The sequence below is a fragment of the Gopherus evgoodei genome, chromosome 6, assembly GCF_007399415.2.
Source record: "Gopherus evgoodei ecotype Sinaloan lineage chromosome 6, rGopEvg1_v1.p, whole genome shotgun sequence".
Lineage (NCBI taxonomy): Eukaryota > Metazoa > Chordata > Testudines > Testudinidae > Gopherus > Gopherus evgoodei.
This window is the reverse complement of record NC_044327.1, coordinates 55,710,543-55,729,682: the sequence shown is the minus strand read 5'-3', so window position 1 is coordinate 55,729,682 and position 19,140 is coordinate 55,710,543. Positions and strand designations below refer to the sequence as shown.

General features: G+C 41.3%; 1 protein-coding gene across 1 annotated transcript in view; it reads right to left on the bottom strand.

The window, feature by feature from the left end:
• The window catches only part of FBN2 (fibrillin 2), a 275,441-nt gene that overhangs the window by 10,310 nt on the left and 245,991 nt on the right, over positions 1-19,140 (bottom strand). The window contains 6 exon segments of the mRNA XM_030567977.1: positions 2,349-2,468; positions 6,635-6,763; positions 8,823-8,939; positions 11,390-11,512; positions 12,469-12,594; positions 14,243-14,449. Of these exon segments, the coding sequence (XP_030423837.1) occupies positions 2,349-2,468; positions 6,635-6,763; positions 8,823-8,939; positions 11,390-11,512; positions 12,469-12,594; positions 14,243-14,449 (822 nt within the window).

Here is a 19,140-nt window from a genome sequence, read left to right as displayed (position 1 = left end):
GGGCTACTATAAGGTGGGTGCATAACTGGCTGGATAACCGTACTCAGAGAGTAGTTATTAATGGCTCCCAATCCTGCTGGAAAGGTATAACAAGTGGGGTTCCGCAGGGGTCTGTTTTGGGACCGGCTCTGTTCAATATCTTCATCAACGATTTAGATGTTGGCATAGAAAGTACGCTTATTAAGTTTGCGGACGATACCAAACTGGGAGGGATTGCAACTGCTTTGGAGGACAGGGTCAAAATTCAAAATGATCTGGACAAATTGGAGAAATGGTCTGAGGTAAACAGGATGAAGTTCAATAAAGATAAATGCAAAGTGCTCCACTTAGGAAGGAACAATTAGTTTCACACATACAGAATGGGAAGAGACTGTCTAGGAAGGAGTATGGCAGAAAGAGATCTAGGGGTCATAGTGGACTACAAGCTTAATATGAGTCAACAGTGTGATACAGTTGCAAAAAAAGCAAACGTGATTCTGGGATGCATTAACAGGTGTGTTGTAAACAAGACACGAGAAGTCATTCTTCTGCTTTACTCTGCACTGGTTAGGCCTCAACTGGAATATTGTGTCCAGTTCTGGGCACCGCATTTCAAGAAAGATGTGGAGAAACTGGAGAAGGTCCAGAGAAGAGCAACAAGAATGATTAAAGGTCTTGAGAACATGACCTATGAAGGAAGGCTGAAGGAATTGGGTTTGTTTAGTTTGGGAAAGAGAAGACTGAGAGGGGACATGATAGCAGTTTTCAGGTATCTAAAAGGGTGTCATCAGGAGGAGGGAGAAAACTTGTTCACCTTAGCCTCCAATGACAGAACAAGGAGCAATGGGCTTAAACTGTAGCAAGGGATATTTAGGTTGGACATTAGGAAAAAGTTCCTAACTGTCAGGGTAGTTAAACACTGGAATAGATTGCCTAGGGAAGTTGTGGAATCTCCATCTCTGGAGATATTTAAGAGTAGGTTAAATAAATGTCTCTTAGGGATGGTCTAGACAGTATTTGGTCCTGCCATGAGGGCAGGGGACTGGACTCGATGACCTCTTGAGGTCCCTTCCAGTCCTAGAGTCTATGAGTCTATGCATCTTTGGTTCTTTAAAAAGTGAATTGTGCAACTATTGGCCTGACTGTCCTGGATGCTAATATCCTCTGTTTCTTATGAGAACAGATAGAGAATGGGCCGTGGAATATGCACTGCTCTGCCAATATACTTGAAGTTTGAACCAAAATACTTCAGATGCTAGAATAACTGCCTCTTTAGTAATTCACAATCAGTTCTTAACTTCTCTACTAGACTGAAAACACCAACTCATTCCCTATACCATAGATTAGTGGTTTTCAAACTGTGGTCTGCGGTACCCCTGGGGGTCTGCAGACTACATCTAAGAAGGGATCCATACCTTCATTCGAAATATTTTAGGGATCCACAAATAAAAAAGGGTTAAACTACTGCCATAGATTACCAAACAAACTGATGTCAAATGGTAAACCTTATGGAAATATCATACAGAATTGCTTACTAGTTTTCTGTAGGTCTTTTTGCAACTATCTGTTATAATTTGTTTTAATCCCTGTTACAGGATGGTTTTTAAAAAAGCACAGAGAGGTGACATTTGTACTCATTTATGTAGATTGCTATAGAATTTACATTAAGACACATTGCTTTCATCCATCCATTCCAGACAGGATTTTTACATCAGGAAAAATCTCTTACTCATTATAAACCTTGGGATAGATATGAATCTGTGATTTAGAAGTAAAGTTATATTTTTATGATACGTAATTTCATCCCTCCAAAAAATATTATTGAGTGGGCACTGCTGACCTTACATTTGATCATCTTTCCTCCCCTTCTTGCCATTAAAAGAAATATGGATCACATCATCTATTTGTCTTTGCATTTGAAAAACGTGTTTTTTTTAATTGTATTCTTGCTAATTCTGTTTTACAGATTCCTGAGTGTGTGTGTGTGGGAAATCCTTATAGTTAATCTTTGTCTTTATTTAATTTCATATCAATGGAAAGGTTTGTACATTTGTGGTTATCTGTGTCTATCTGTAAAGCACTAAAGTGCTAACTATATCCTAGTAAGGGCTTTACAGGCCTTCCGTGGAAATTATCTTGAATTTCTGTGTCTTTTCCTCCCATTGCAAGGCAGTAACAGTCAGCTGACATGATTTTATGTAACTATACCCCTTTCAACTTCAGAAGTCAGAAAAGGCCTACACAAGTTTAATAAAGTGAAGTAGGTACCACTGAACCTAAAAGATGTTCATAGGGTTTCTGAAAATCTGAGCATTTTATCATTGTTATGTAACTTCTGGACTACTGCATCAAAAGGAAATTATTCTTACCAACACACTGATTCCACTGATAATGTTGAATGTACCCTTGTGGGCACCCACATCTGTAGCCACCCAGAATGTTCTGGCAGCCATGCTGGCACCTATGGTTTCCATCGCATTCATTCACATCTGCCAAAAAGAAAAAAAAGAAACCAACAAAATGTGGAAGAAATGGTTGCACAAATCGCCGACAAGTAAGCAAACCAACCCCACCACCACCCACAACTTATTTCAATAACTATAATTAAAAGCCCATACTTTATTCATAGAAGATTCTTCACCCAGGGTGATTGTTGCAGCCATAATTTGGCTCCTTACACACACTAGTAAGTTCAGATTGTGGAAGCAGAGAAAAACTGACAGGGATTTGAAGGGGATTTCATATTCAAACAGGTCCCTTATGTGAGTAAGAGTCAGGCTAGCTGTAACCCTAATAAGGTAAGATGTGTAGACGCGAGGATTATGTGAGAAGTTGTTGTGACCTTGTGTTAGATAAGTATGGAATGTAGACTGTAGTCTAAATAGAGGTGAGAAAAATAAGATATCAGGATGACCTACATATAAACAAAATGCAGCTGTTGCCCATTATTGTATGTAACAAAGGTATAAACAAAATGCAGCTGTTGCCCATTATTGTATGTAACAAAGGTATAAATGCTTGCTGTAATTGTTTACCTGGAGAGACACCTGTTTAGCTCTCTCCCGCCACACAATTGCTAGAGATAATAAAGTATTTGACCTGCTGCACCCAACCTGAGAGTGAGAACTCTGTTTTTCTCCGACAAGATGAAGTTTATGGAACTATTTGCTTTAGTAAGAGTAGCAAGACTGGGCCCATACACAATAACTGCATATGGTATGTTTGGTAAATATTGGATACATGCATAGGAGCTGATCCTGCAACGTGCTGAGTGTTTCCTGGCAAGACTGGATTCTATAGGACACAATCCGGATGTTCTCCAAGATTTTTCACTTCAGTAACTATATTTCTTAAGATAACTATTACATCCATTGTGTGATTATCAAGTTATGTAATTGCTGGATAGACTATCCAGCAGCTTGAAAAACATTGAATGTGCATAGGACAAACTGCAGGGTTGGAGTCCAGGAGCTCCATAAAATTTTGAGAAGTGCTTATATAATTTAGGAGTCTGTCCCATTTTTCAAAAGTGAGTCAGGCATATAGGCTCTTAAGTCACTTGAGTGGTTTTTGGAAATTTTATCCTTATGACCAATGTGTGCATCTGGGGTGCAAATCCACTTTTTTTTTTTTATTGCAAACAACATACTGAAGCAGCTTTCATTAGGAGCTTCTTGCCTATGTTCCAATGTGCTGTCTGAATTGAAAACAAAGCCTTTAAACATAATAAGACATCTGGGATGTTTTGCTTCAATAGAGGTGAACTTACGAGTGGCAGTTGTGAGTGCATAGCAGTCCTGCAAATTCCTGCACACTTCAGACTTCCACAAATGCCAAATGCTTAAAATTATAGCACAATAATTGTAGATCTAGAATCATTAAATAATGTTATCAGACCTTCCCCCAGAATTGGGACAAGACCTTTCTAGACTGCCAGTCACACGAGGGATTCTTAGTTTTTCATTATGGTTTTTGGAACACCGGTGTCCATGCGTCTGACCAAGTGGGTATTCGCCCATGAAAGCTTATGCTTCAATATGTCTGTTAGTCTATAAGGTGCCACAGGACTCTTTGTCACTTTCTACAGATCCAGACTAACACAGCTACCCCTCTGATCAGTGTCCATTTAGATTTCTAAGTTTAAAGTAGAAATCTTCGGGCATACATCTAGTTTCCAATAACTAGCTTCGCAAGGACTTTTGTTGTTGCTAGTCTGAAAGGCACTCAGAAATACAAACATGTAAGATAAACACAGAGGTGGTCTAATTTGTCTACCTATACCCAGTAAGGAAAGCCAAATTAAAAGGTTCTGAGGCTATGTGTGAAGAAAGGTGGAGGGGACGGCCATAAGGGAAAAGAGGAGGCAAGAAAAACACTCCTGTATGAAAGTCTCCTGTTTAAAAAAAAAAATGTACATTTTCACCTAACAGCAAGTGTAAGCCATCTAACAAATGTCACGGAAAGCATACTGTGTTCACTAGAATATCAAACTCCCAACTATATTTCTCTGTCTTGCCATTAAAAATGTAATTCACTACATGTGATCTGCAAAAATTTGAGCCAGACTTGCCGTGCTCCAAACTCAAATATTGTTTGTGGTGATTGAATTGCAGTCTTTTTAAATTGCGGTAGCTTTTGTGTATTTACCTTGTAATTGTGTGGTATTTACACTGTAAAACCCCCACCACTGTGTAAATAAATGGCTAGCATCATATTCACTGTGAGCAAAAAAGAGCACTTGCATGATATTTATCTTGTAGAAAAAAGGGGTGAAACACAGAATAGAACAACTTAACGTATGACTCTTCCCATTCTGGACATTTATAAACAGTGACTGGGAAAACACTTTTCATCATATTCTAAAAAGTTTTATTGTCTCACATTTCAAGCTAAAACCCTACCCCAGGGGCCATGCATATTCCAAGATTCCTGTGAAAAAGTACTTCACAATCCCAACTTTCATATACAATAGAATGTTTCTAGTGCTTATGGTTGTGAAGATTATAATCTGTTCAGTTTTTTAAGATTAACTGATGCAATGTTGCCTGCGGAGAGCCTAAAATAATAGGGATGGTCTTTGGCATTTTTCCAAGATGTTCCAAGAAATTCAGCATTTCTGCCGTGGAACTTTTCACTTTGCTGTCTTGTGCTGCCCTGTTGGGATCTGGCTGCAGCTGCCACCTGTGCTCTAATTTTCCTACAAAGGAACTGGTTTTCAGTTAGGGCTTGTCAGGAAATTGCTTTCCCATTTGGAATTGGGACAGCAAGTTGAAATACACCGCGACCTCGATATAACACGAATTTGGATATAATGCGGTAAAGCTGTGCTCCGGGGGAGGGGGCAGGGCTGCGCACTCAGGTGGATCAAAGCAAGTTCAATATAACATGGTTTCACCTATAAGGTGGTAAGATTTTTTGGCTCCCAAGGACAGCGTTATATCAAAGTAGAGGTACCATATTTTTGTGAACAGAAAATTGGAAAAAAAATTTGGTTTGGGTCAACTGACACTTTGCTTGAATTTAAATCATTTACAAAAATTAGAGTAATTTGTGTAAACTTTGTTTTGAAACAGAAAACAGAAATGTTTCCATTTCAAAATGTGGTGTTTTGACAATTTCCAAACTGAACATTTGTTCGAGTTGCAAAATTGAAACCAAAATTCTCCTCTTAAATATTTTCACTGCTCCATGGAGCCAGAACTGGAGTCCAGCTGCTCCCAGGAGTGTAGGCAAGCAGTTAGGCTGCCAGAAAAAAAGGGGCAGTAACTGAGGAGATAAATTGCTCCCCACTTCCTCGGTGCACATGGGAAGAGGGGCTGGGAAGCTGGTTCTGAGCAGGGCTGCCTGGATAACATGAACCCTGAGACTCGGGGAGTAAAGCTAGGCAGCCTGGAGAGCATAACAACTTTAAACTTTAGGGCTTGTCTACATTACCCGCTGTATCGATGGGCACCAATTGATCCAGTGGGAGTCAATTTATCATGTCTAATCTAGATGTGATAAATCGACTGCTGAACGCTCTCCCGTTGACACTGGTATGCCACTGGAGTGAGAGGCACAGGTGGAGTTGATGGGGGAGTGTCAGCAGTCAACTCACTGCAGTGAAGACACTGCGGTGAGTAGATCTAAGTACGTCAACTTCAGCTACATGAATAATGTAGCTGAAGTTGCATAACTTAGATAGATTCACCTCCTGCCCCCTCAGTGCAGACCAGAACTTAGCTTTAGAAATAATCATCAGACATGTCTTTTTGAGTATTTTCAATGATGAGACAGACTGGGTGTGTTTGCAGGTTGGGGGAGAGAGAATGAAGGGTATTTTATGGAGATAGTATGCATTACTGTTGCAATGGAATGTGCAGGCTACAGCTGGGAGTTAGTGCCCCTTGTGCTGCAGAGTACTCAGAGTTCTGCTTATGATACTACTTGCAAATTGAACTGTGAGTATGTATAACAAAACAGTAGGATCAGAAGATTTGTCTTGACAATTTACTTGACTACATTCCTTTTTTTTTTTTTTCATGTCTGCTCTAAGGCTAACGGCCTGATGCTACAACTCACGCAAATACTTCATTTGACCTCAGTATGACTACTCACATAAGAGAGAACTGCAGATTTCTGCCTTAGCAGAGAATGTATGGCCTTCAAAATTTACCTTCACAGTTTAATCCAGTAGAATCCAGAGAGAAGCCTCTCTGACACTCACAGCTGAAACTTCCAGGAGTGTTTTGACAGATTCCTTTTGATCCACAAAGTGATGGCTGTGAACCACACTCATTGTTATCTAGAAAAATAAATGCAGTGATTTAAAAAAAAATATATATATATATATAGAGAGAGAGAGAGACAGACACGTACAGGGGGAGAAAGAAAGTACATAAGGGATGGGGTTAAGAGGTTACACATACAGGGTAGTTTGCACCTACTAAACTTGCAAGTCTAATTACTTCATTTGCAGATTTAGAGCCATAAGTACTCAAATATTTGAGCTTGTACTGTGATTCAGTCTCTGGTGCAAAATACAGGTACAGACTGGGCGAGGAAAAAGGAGGATGGTCTTTTGAATGTTTGGCCCACTGTACACTACAGATGAGGATAGCTTTAATTGGTAAGACACATATGCTAAAGTTTTTAAAGACATCTGTAGCTATCAAGGGAAAGACAAAATTCTGTAATCTGTTTTTGACTGCTTTTTTTTTTTAAGTCAGATTTTAATATTTTCTCTGTCTCCATGTGGTTACATTTAGAAACTACCTACGAATAGTCACTACAAAATGCTTATTGTAGATGAGCTTCAGGTATTTTTGCTTTTCATAATTATCTGCCTTTTTGAACTACTGAGAAATAAAATACTCAATCTGTGTATTTAATATTAAATCTGTGGTACAAAATAATTAGATCAAAAGGCTCATATTAAGTATTGCCCTTCTTTTTATAACAAAGAGAAGTGTACGAAAACTTAGGCCTGGTCTACACTACGACATTAGGTGAATTTAGCAGTGTTACCTCGATTTAATCCTGGACCCGTCCACACAACAAAGCCCTTTTTTTTTCAACTTAAAAGGGCTCTTTAAATCGAATTCTTTACTCCACCTCCGACAAGGGGATTAGCACTGAAATTGGCCTTGCCAGGTCGAATTTGGGATAGTTTGGACACAATTCAATGGTATTGGCCTCCGGGAGCTATCCCAGAGTGCTCCATTGTGACCACTCTGGACAGTGCTCTCAACTCAGATGCACTGGCCAGGTAGACAAGAAAAGTCCTGCAAACTTTTGAATTTCATTTCCTGTTTGGCCAGTGTGTTTGCAGAGGTCATGCAGAGCTCATCAGCATGATGTGCACATTGCCTGGCCCATACTTTGTGAGAAGTCTATGACCATGTCCCTCTCCTCACTGTGCTGCCATTGCCTCCTCACCTGGTTTTGTGTGAAACAATTGTCTGACATTGCTCTGATGGAGGGAGGGGCGACTGACAACATGGCTTACAGGGAATTAAAATCAACAAAAGGGGTGGCTTTACATCAAGGAGAAACACAAACAATCGTCACACAGAATGGCCCCCTCAAGGATTGAACTCAAAACCCTGGGTTTAGCAGGCTTTTGATTTCACAAAACAAATCGGGTCAATTTCTTGTTTTGATCCATCTATCTTCTACATCTTAGGCTGGCAGCAGATGGTGCAGTACAACTGCTAGCCATAGTCGTCTCCTGGGTGCTTGGCAGAAGATGGGAATGACCTGGCTGAGTCACACCCATGTCTGGCCAGGCGCCATGACCGACCTCACCGAGGTTGGCTAAAAGAGCACCCAGGAATATGACAAACGATGGCTACCAATCGTAATGCACTATCTGCTGCCAAAAGCAATAAGCTGCTGCTATGTAGCAATGCAGTCCCACGTCTGCCAGCACCCAGGAGATGTACGGTGACAATGGAGCAGGCTCCATTCTTGCCGTGGTATGGTGTCTGCTCAGGTAACCCAGGAAAAAAGGTGCAAAACGATTGTCTGCCATTGCTTTCACGGAGGGAGGGAGAGGGGGGCCTGATGATGTACCCAGAACCACCCATGACACAGTTCTTGCCCCATCAGGCACTGCGATCTCAACCCAGAATTCCAATGGGCGACGGACACTGCGGGAACTGTGGGATAGCTACCCACAGTGCAACGCTCCGAAGTTGACGCTAGCCTTGGTACTGTGGATGCAGTCCGCCGACTTAATGCACTTGGAGCATTTTGTGTGTGGGACACACGACTGTATAAAAATGATTTCTAAAAAAATGACTTCTATAAATTCAACCTAATTTCATAGTGTAGACATGCCCTTAGTGTTAAAGTGTTCTTACCAATACAAGCAGTATGATGTTGAGTGAAGCCTGGTGGACATTTACATGTGAAGCCCCCAAGAGTGTTGACACAGAGGAACTGGCAGTTGTGTTGTTTGGTTTGACATTCATCAAGATCTGAAAGTAGGAGATGTATCTTAGTAAGACTCAGTGAAAAAGATTTAACCTTGTTTGTTCTCTTTAAACAAGGTTATTTGAGTGCCTGCTGCCGTGTACCTGGAGGAGCCACAGGAGGCCTTGAAGCTACAGGTACCAACCCCAGGGAGGCAGGAAGTGGCTCAGGGGCAGCCACGGAGCAGCCGGCTTCAGAGCCAGGCATGGCTTGGTCGGCATGTTGTGGCTGGATCCCCACTGACGTGGGGCAGCCAATCCTGCCTCTGCCAGGGCCCTGGGCTGGGACGCAGTGGAGTAGGGTGGGCCTGCGTCCCCCTGCCACCCTAACCTGGGGTGGCTGACTCCCTACACTGTGCAGGGAAGCTCTAGCCCTGAGGAAGGAGCCTCCCTTACCAGCTCACCCCCATAAACAGTTTGTTTGCTGGCTGCCTGAGCTCCACCCAGACCCAAGCCAGCCCTGATAGACTCTGTTTAAGGGCTGACAGCTTGAGCCATTCAAACCCAGGCTAAAGCCTGACAGTGACTAGTGATTGTCTAGCCCTATTGTGGCTCTTGGCTGTCCTGTGGACTCTGGTCCTGGCCAGACAGGACCAACCTGAGTGGCCTCCCTCCTAGCGGGAGAGCAAGGGACCATTACAGCCACTCATTTTCTGACCATCATGCACCTAAGGTAAATTAGCATTCGCTTCCTACTGCAGTTGGAATTGGTGCAAGTCTTTTTCTGAGTCATTCTACTTTTTTTTTTCTGAAGCCAACTTATACCTGTTTTATACTGAGTCAAATGCCAAATTCCTGAAAGTTGTATACCACTTATACCTGACATACAACATATACCACCTTCTATATCACCACTGACTTTGGACCAGAGATTTCCCTGGGAGCTGCAGCTGTTTTATCATCTCTTGGAGTCGAGGGTATTTATTAGGGCTGTCAATTAATCGCAATTAAAATTTTTTAATCACATTGTTAAACAATAGAATAGCAGCTGAAATTTATTAAGTACTTTGGATGTTCTTCTACATTTTCACGTATATTGTAGTCTGTGTTGTAATTGAAATCAAATTATATATTATTTTTATTTGCACTGTAAAAATGATAAACAAAAGAGTATTTTTCAGTTCACCTTATACAAGTACTGCAGTGTAGTCTCTTTGTCATGAAAGTGAAACTTACAAATGTAGATTTTGTTTTTGTTACATAACTGCACTCAAAAACAAAACAATGTTAAACTACAGAGCCTACAAGTCCACTCAGTCCTAATTCTTGTTCAGCCAATCGCTAAGACAAACAAGTTTGTTTACATTTACGGGAGATAATGCTGCCCTCTTCTTATTTACAACGTCACCAGGAAGTGAGAACAGGCATTTGCATGGCACTCTTGTAGCTGGCATTGCAAGGTCTTTATATGCCAGATATGCTAAACATTCATATGCCCCTTCATGCTTCCATGCTGATGACGCTTGTTAAAAAAATGTGTTTAAGTAAATTTGTGACTGAACTCTTTGGGGGAGTGCCCTGCTCTGTTTTACCTGCGTTCTGCCATATATTTCATGTTATAGCAGTCTCAGACGATGACCCAGCCCGTTATTCATTTTAAGGACACTTTGACAAAACACAAAGAAGGTACCAGTGTGACATTTCTAAAGATAGCTACAGCACTTGGCCCAAGGTTTAAGAATCTGAAGTGCCTTCCAAAATCTGAGAGGGATGAGGTGTGGAGCATGCTTTCAGAAGTCTTAAAAGAGCAACACACTGATGAAGAAAGTACAGAACACGAACCACCAAAAAAGAAAATCAGCCGTTTGCTGGTGGCATCTGACTCAGATAATGAAAATGAACATGCATCAGTCTGCACTGCTTTGGATTGTTATCGAGCAGAACCTGTCATCAGCATGGATGCATGTTCCTTGGAATGGCAGTTGACGTATGAAGGGACATATGAATTTTTAGCGCATCTGGAACTTAAATATTGCAACACTGGCTACAACAGTGCCATGAGAATGCCTGTTCTCACTTGCAGGTGACATTGGAAACAAGGAGTGGACAGCATTATCTTCTGCAAATGTAAACAAACTTGTTTGAGCAATTGGCTGAACAAAAAGTAGAACTGAGTGGACTTGCAGGCTCTAAAATTTTACATTGTTTTATTTTTGAATGCAGGTTTTTTTCTACATAGTTCTACATTTGTAAGTTCAACTTTCATTATAAAGAGATTGCACTACAGTACTTTGGTGAATTGAAAAATACTTTTTTTACAACGCACATATATAAATACAAAGTGAACACTGTACACTTTGTATTGTGTTGTAATTGAAATCCATATATTTAAAAATGAAGAAAACATCAAAAAATATTTGAACAACTGGCATTCTATTTTGCTTAACAGTGCAATTAATCATGATTAATTTTTTAAAATCACTTGACATCCCTATGTAACCGACAACTTTCTTCACCTTTACATGTCTTTCCATCCTCTTGCAGGATGTAGCCACGGGGACATGAGCACTGGTAGCTTCCTTCTGAGTTCTTGCAGATAAAGTTGCATGGTTTTGGTGACTGGGAGCATTCATCAAGATCTAAGTAGGAGAATCAGTAAAAATATTCATTTACTTACAAAGATGCTACTGAACAGCTGCACAAATCTAATTTTTCCAAATTATTTTTATAATTCTTTCCATGCTTCCTAATTGTCCTCTTCCTTACAGGTGCTAGCTACCAATGAAATAACCTGAGAGGGTGGATAACTAAAGCAACAGTGCATTTGCTTAGAGGAGCAGCTTGAACAGTGAAACTGATTCTAAAGGCAAAGCCTCATACTTTATGATCCCTTTAGTCTTAATTAATGGTGACTTCCTGATATGTCCTAGAATGTCAGGGTTGGAAAGGACCTCAGGAGATCATCTAGTCTAATCCCCTGCTCTAAGTAGGACTAAGCCTCAGACAGATTTTTGCCCCAGTTCCCTAAATGGCACCCTCAAGGACTGAACTCACAACCCTGGGTTTAGTAGGCCAAGGTTCAAACCACTGAGCTATTCCTCCCCAATATATACCTATCTCATAGAACTGGACGGGACCCTGAAAAGTCATTGAGTCCATCCCCTGCCTTCACTAGCAGGACCAAATACTGATTTTTTGCCCAGATCCCTAAGTGACCCCCTCAAGGATTGAGCTCACAATGCTGGGTTTAGTAGGCCAATGTTCAAACCACTGAGCTATCCTAATTATTAGCCTCTACCTGCCAAAAGCTTATTCTACAAACCATTATTTTGTCTTGCTACTGGCCAGTTCAGTGGTATGTCATTCATGTTGCTGAAATACCACTAGGTTAGCTGAACTTTACCATGCTGAATCAGGTCTTGAGCTCCCCAAAACTAAATGTGATAACAAAAATGTATTTTGTGAAGAGAGATAATTTTTGTATTCTGAGACTTTAAAGAATTTACCTGGGAATTTCACTGTGAAAATAAACATTTCATTTAAAAAAAATCTGTTGGATTAGCAAAAATACTAAGCATTACAGTGATAACCTTACCTACACAGGATGTCCCACTTATTTCAGTGGTGTAGCCAACTTTACAAAAGCACCTGAAGGAACCCATTGTGTTGATGCACTGGCCATTTCTACACAGGTTTGGCATGACTGTACATTCATCAATATCTGGAGAGGAAATATAAACATGTCACCTTTTAAAATATGATAAGCAGAAGCTCATTAGTATCACATATGAATGTGGCATCTACAGTCTAATAGAATCTAGAAACATCTGATTTTGACAACCAAGCTCATTACCCCCCCTCCTTTAATTCTCTCACTTGCTTTTTTTGAGAGCTGATAAAATGATCTTGTTCTGTGATAAACTCCAGTTTGCTGACCCTGATGGAATTACAGGACATTGAAACAGCACTGGGTGTATACAGATTCCTTTTACCCTAATATTCTATGAACTTTCCCACCAACATGCTTCTACTACAAACACCGATTCCTTACTTTGTCTTTAGAGATGGGCCCAATCCAATCACCCTTCCTATTTTTGTTAAATTCTGTTCTACATCTGAACTCTGTAACTTGGTCCAACCTAATTCTCTTGCTGATGTACCGAAAAACCAAGCTCAAGTTTGGCGAACTTAATGTACACAAAGTTTATATTTAATAGAAGTGAATTTTCTTTAGATTGGTTTTAACATGATCATAAGAATTAAAAACACGTTTATGCTTGTGCTTTCTTTGTAGAAATCTGCAGATCATACAATGAAACTATTGTGTAGCTACAGGTTTCAGCTGTTGATGCCTTTTGGCTCATGTGTATATGTTCTGTAGCATGCAACAACTTCTAGATCGGGGGGAGGGGCACTCCATGAATTTCAGTAAGTCGTCATGGGTTGCACATTTCCACTATATTAATGGAGGAGGTGTGGGGTCTGGGAGGAAGTTTGGTTGCAGGGGGGGCTCCAGGCTTGTGCAAAGTGCTGGGTGCAGGAGAGGGTGAGGGGTGTGCACTTCGGGAGGGAGTTTATTGCAGGAGATTGGGGTACGAGAGGGGGTGTGAGGTGCAGGTTCTGGCCAGGAGGCGCTTTCCACAGGCAGCTTCTGGCTGGTGGTACAGCAGGGCTCAGGCAGGATGCTTGCCCCCGCTCCTGGAAGTGGCTGTGGCCGGCACCTATCTCCACCCTTTGAGGGAAGGAGAGCAGGTCTCCGTATGCTGCCTGCGCCCGCAAGCATGACCTCCAGTTTCTGACTAATGGGAGCTGTGAGGATGATGCTGGGGGCGGTCCACGGAGCCGTTTCCTCCCCCCTCCCAGGGGCGTGCAGAGATGTGCTAGCAGCAGCCCGCCACTTCTGGGAGCGGTGTGGGGCTAGGGCAGGCAGGCAGGCAGCCTGCTTGAGCGCCCCCACTGTGCCACAGGACTTTTAACAGCCTAGACTTCGCGATCGCAAAGGGGCAGAGAAGGTTGGACAGAAATGTTAGATGGGTCAGATCCGGGCCGCGGGACATATTTTGCCCACCCGTTCTAGAGGTGCTTTTAGCCTTTCAGTTTTAGTCATTGTCTCCTGTTTTAGGACTCAGTCCTGCAAATCCTTGCTTATTCCCAGCACTAGGTAAGGATTTGTAGGTGCTGCCCATTGAAAAGCATATGAAAAATTATTGGATGTGCAGAAAATATCAAGCCAAGCACTTTTGCAGTAAACTTCAGAAATGCTGGTAACTTCAGCTAAATATCAGCGATTTAAGAAAGCACGGTGCTTTCTGCATTATCTTTGTCTATTTGCTCTCCTCTACCTTTTCACCTGCTCTTTCCACAATTACCTCTTCCATCTGTTGTATATCCTGGTCCATGTGGACAGAGTTTCTTATATTGGGTGGTTCCTGGCAGTGGACAAAGCTCACACTGGTTACCCCAGCCTCGCCCTCCATCACAGCAGCACTCTGACTTGGTGACAAGGTTACGGCTACTGGAAGCCATCTGGCACATTGTCTGTAAAATTTCAGCAAAGCAGAATCCTTGGCGGTTATCTGAAAGGAGAGTGGAGGGGCCAAGAAAGAGTGTGAGCTGGATATGTATTAAACAGGAAGTCTCACTGATACTATGGTCCATTATTGTTACATACAAATGCTTTTAAAAGTGAACTAGAAAAGAAAACTGCTGTGATCCCAGATTTGTATGTTGAGTGACTCTTATAGCAACCAGTCTTTGGGGAGCATTTGGCATATTAATATGGTTTAATCTTACCTTACCCTAAAAATACTTTGACAATCTACTGCTCTTAAAGGGTTGCTAGGACTTCCCCAAGTGTGTCAGTAGTTACATGAGACCTGGTATCAGTTACATCTCAGAATAATACATCCTGGAGCATCCCCCAGTGAACCTGGCAGAGCAGCCTACTTGTGTGAATGATAAAATAAACCAGCAAAACTTAAGTGTAAACATGGTCTTAGCATGCTAAATATCCCCCAATTAGCATATTTTTTTAATACCGAGGATACCGACTCTAGTAATAGGTCCAGTGTCATCTGCCTGATGTATTAGTTAAAATGGACTGGATTGCCTTATTGCAGGTTGTTCTCTGAAAGTAGCTCTTTCACTGGTAAAGATTTTCCTTTCAAAGTTAAAATCAGCTGTATTTTACTAAAAGTGATACACCACAGATCATATTCATTCCTGGATTTTCACTGGCTTGTGAAAGCATAATATCTCCATCCTACACCTAGGCAGCGTAAGAAAATTCATCAGGGGGAACATTTAGGAAGCAGAGCAAATTTTAACTTGTTGGGGAACCCCAAAAGACACAGGGCTAAACTGATGCAGATGAATGGTTTCTGCTGGTAGGCACTCACATCTTATATTTGTTCTGTTAGAGACTGTGAGGGAGGACAGGTGACAGCAAATTGCCTGATCGTCCTCTTTGCAAATCTACTGAGGAACAGAATCAGCAGGTACAAAGAGCTATAACTTATATTTCTCTGCATAAGTTAGGGTTTTTTTTTAAGATATGCCTTTATTGTTCCACTTAATTTGAACCACCAGCTAAAATTACACCGTGATATTAGATGGTCTCTTCATTAAAAATATAACCAGTATTGCAGCAACTTTAGAGAGATTAACAAGATCCAATCTGATTGGAAGAGTGTAAACACAGTATATCTATTTAGTCAGATGTTCCTGACTTAAAGCTTTCACATTTCACTGTTTTTAAAAGGGAGCTACAAATCTTTATTAAGGAAATTAGGTATGTAATTGTGATATCCCAGCCTGCATCATGTGGTGATGTCATAGCTACCATGGAACAGCAGATTTTTAGTGTGGGGTATAGTTTGAAATGTAAAGTATTTATATATTTTACTGAATATTACTTCAGTCCTTTAGGGAATTACTTTATAGCCATTACCTAATGGCCATTTATGCATCCATTGTTTAAAGGAGTAAGGATTTTTTAATTACTTTATGAAAACTGGTTTTAATAATTGTAGATGTACAGAAAATTTTTCCAGAAACCTGTAAATGACTTATGAGCCTAACTACTATTGGGTTTCAATGGGATTTAGGCTCCTCAGTCAGTTAGGCGCTTTTGAACATTTTTACCCATAGTCATCTAATTAAATTTACCAAAGACAAGCAATCATTGCACTGTCTTCCCCCACCCAATTTTATTAATCCACATTTAGTTATCTTGAAATCTATTGGATTTCAGTCAGTCCAAAATACTGTACAGAAGGCAATAAAGTCAAGTGCAGTTACTTTGATTAAATCCTATGGCTATCAATATTAATTCTGCTTATGCTTAACTAATTTAAATATCAGTAAAACTTTACACCTGTGACTGGCTCCACAGCAGGAAAATTCATTCTCTGACAATGTCAACATGTATCAGAGGGGTAGCCCTGTTAGTCTGGATCTGTAAAAGCAGCAAAGAGTCCTGTGGCACCTTATAGACTAAGGGCTGGTCTACACTACGGGGGGAAATCAATCTTAGATACGCAACTTCAACTATGTGATAACATAGCTGAAGCCGAATACGGCTTACTCACCCATCCTCACCGCGCGGGATCGATGTCTGCGGCTCCCCCTGTCAATTCCGCAACTCTGTTGGGGTTGGTGGAGTTCCGGAATCGATATAAGCGCGCTCGGGGATCGATATATCGCGTCTAGATGAGACACGATATATCGATCCCCGAGCAATCGATTTTAACCCACCGATACGGCGGGTAGTCTAGATGTAGCCTAACAGACGTATTGGAGCATGAGCTTTCACGGGTGAATACCCACTTCGTCGGATGCATGTAATGTCAACATGATTCACTTTCTTCTATATTCTAACTAAGAAATAGCTGAAGTCAACTACTGCTCTACTAAATAGGTGTATTGTGCAAGAAATGTTGAAAGCTAGAGCTCATTGAGTACATGGTGATCTGGAGTTCATACAAAGCTTTGATTCATACATAAGCTAAATGGAACTCTGACACAGGACTGCACAATCTGATCAGCAAATGTATTGGGCTTTAATTCTAAAGAAATACTCAGCACAATGCACTGCAGTGATACCATGACCATAAAAACACTGAAGGGAAACAGCAGCAAGCAAACTTCCCCCAAATTGTAATTTTTGAAAAAATCTGTTCATATATTTAGTTTAAAAGAGCAGTGTATTTCCTTGGGATTGATGCTGGGCTGAGATTAATAGCTTGAGCCATCCTCGTTCCATTTGGTCACTAAACTTCAGAAGTGCCCTGCGCCTTGAATGTTATTGCTCTCTTATGGAATCAATGCTCTGATAACAATTTATATGGAACTGATTATACAGTAAGTAGGAAAAAAAATCACAATCCTTTTTTAATGCAAAAACTCCATTAAATACGGCTACGATTTCACTTGCTGGCAAGGTAACATGTTTTACTATGTACTGTATTACCATGAATATTGCTCCAGAGTAGATCTTGCCGCTGTACTTCATTTGATAGTAAAAGAACAATCAGAAAGAAATTACACAGTGCAGAGTGCCAGAATATACTGAATCAGCATGTAATAGGAAAAAGATTTTGTAGTTACTAACTTTTCGTAAAATCTGTTATTTTGGATTCATAATTGATCACCTAAGTGGGAGATTAAATGCACGCTGCCACACCTTTAGGACTTGATTCTGGCATTGCAGCTTCAGATGCCGCTCCTGTTTTAAGAAAGATCTGCTGGCTTTTGTGTTTAACTAGACTTGGGTAATACTAGCTGCCAAGACAGAAATCATCAGCTCTTCCGGCTGATGATCCGTCCATGGTTCTCTAGTAGAAAGCATATCCTGGCAAGGGCTTCCCTCATCTGGTGTGTTTTCTTGGCTCTTACTAGCTAGGTATCCAAGCAGAGATGCACATATGCCTTCCTTTTTCTAGTCTGCTACCAGCACCGTTATTTTAATGCCCGGTTGAATGGGAGAGATGATACTGATAATGTTGTGAACCACAGGGAACACTGGTCTTATGTGTTGCGTTTTGAGCAAAGGTTTCCATATTCTCAATGCAAATCTCAAGTACTTATGGTAGTTAAATGCAAATTTAGTGACAGAAGGCTAGTCCTACAAAGGGATTTAGGCACCTAACTGCTACTTCAGGTGCCCAGATCCAAAAGTTAGATAGCAGATGGAGGGGGGATTAACAATCTAACCCTACAGGCTCCTGAAGTCCCTAGGCATTGTTTCCACTGATAAGACACCTCAAGTGCCCGCACTTCTGTTGCTGGGCATGCACAAAACCACCTGAGTCCTGATGCCTAGTGCCTCATTCATACCTAAGCCCCAGTGGGAGTGACAAACTAGGCATTCCCATGCCTATCTAATCCTCAAGGATTGATCCAGTAGGCATGTGGAGGAGGGGGGGTGTTCCTGTAAATATTTAAATATTCATTGGCATAGGGAGTTGAACCCAGGTCTTCCTCCATAGGGTGAGTGCCCTAACAGGAGAAACTGAGAAGAGACCCATCCCAGAGTATCCCATAGTGAAGGCACTCTCCTGGGAGGTGGGGAACCTGGGATCCAAGCCCTTCTCCACACCAGGAAGAACAGGGGTTTGAGTCTAGGTCTCTAACATTCTGGTGAGTGCCCTATCCATTGGCAGAATTGACTAAAAGCACCACCACATACCCTCCTCTTACTCAGGCATCTAAGCCAGGTCAGCCCTAAATCCAGGTGAGAGTTTACAGCTGAAATTCCCAACTGGAGGGAGGCACCTCCTATTTAAGCATCTAACTCTCTTTGAGAGGCAGGGCTTAGGCCACTTCCCATTCATCAGCATATCATATTGGCTAGTTTATGGGAGACCCTGCTCTAACTTTTCCAATGTGTAATGTAGACAGCCCGGGTGCCTAAGTGAGTGTGGCAGATTTCACTAGGCAGCAGGGTGCCTAAAAGTCAGATGTTGCAGCACCTAGTCTTAGTTCCCTTTGTCACTAGCGTGGAATCTTCCTGTGTAAGATGGGGAAGCAGGGATATCAGTCCACCTGTTGAATCAATCATGATGCTGCTGGTGGTTGTCTTGATGCTGAAGATCTGCTCATAGGTTCAGAACAGGAACTTAAATTATCACTGCAACTACATTTGGATGAAGATATTTCCCTTGAAAATATTTCACAAGCAGGATCGTGAAACCCAGTTTCATTCAGTGGCACATTTACTCTTGAAGAAACTGATTTCCTGCATTTTTTGGGAGAAGCATAAATCCTA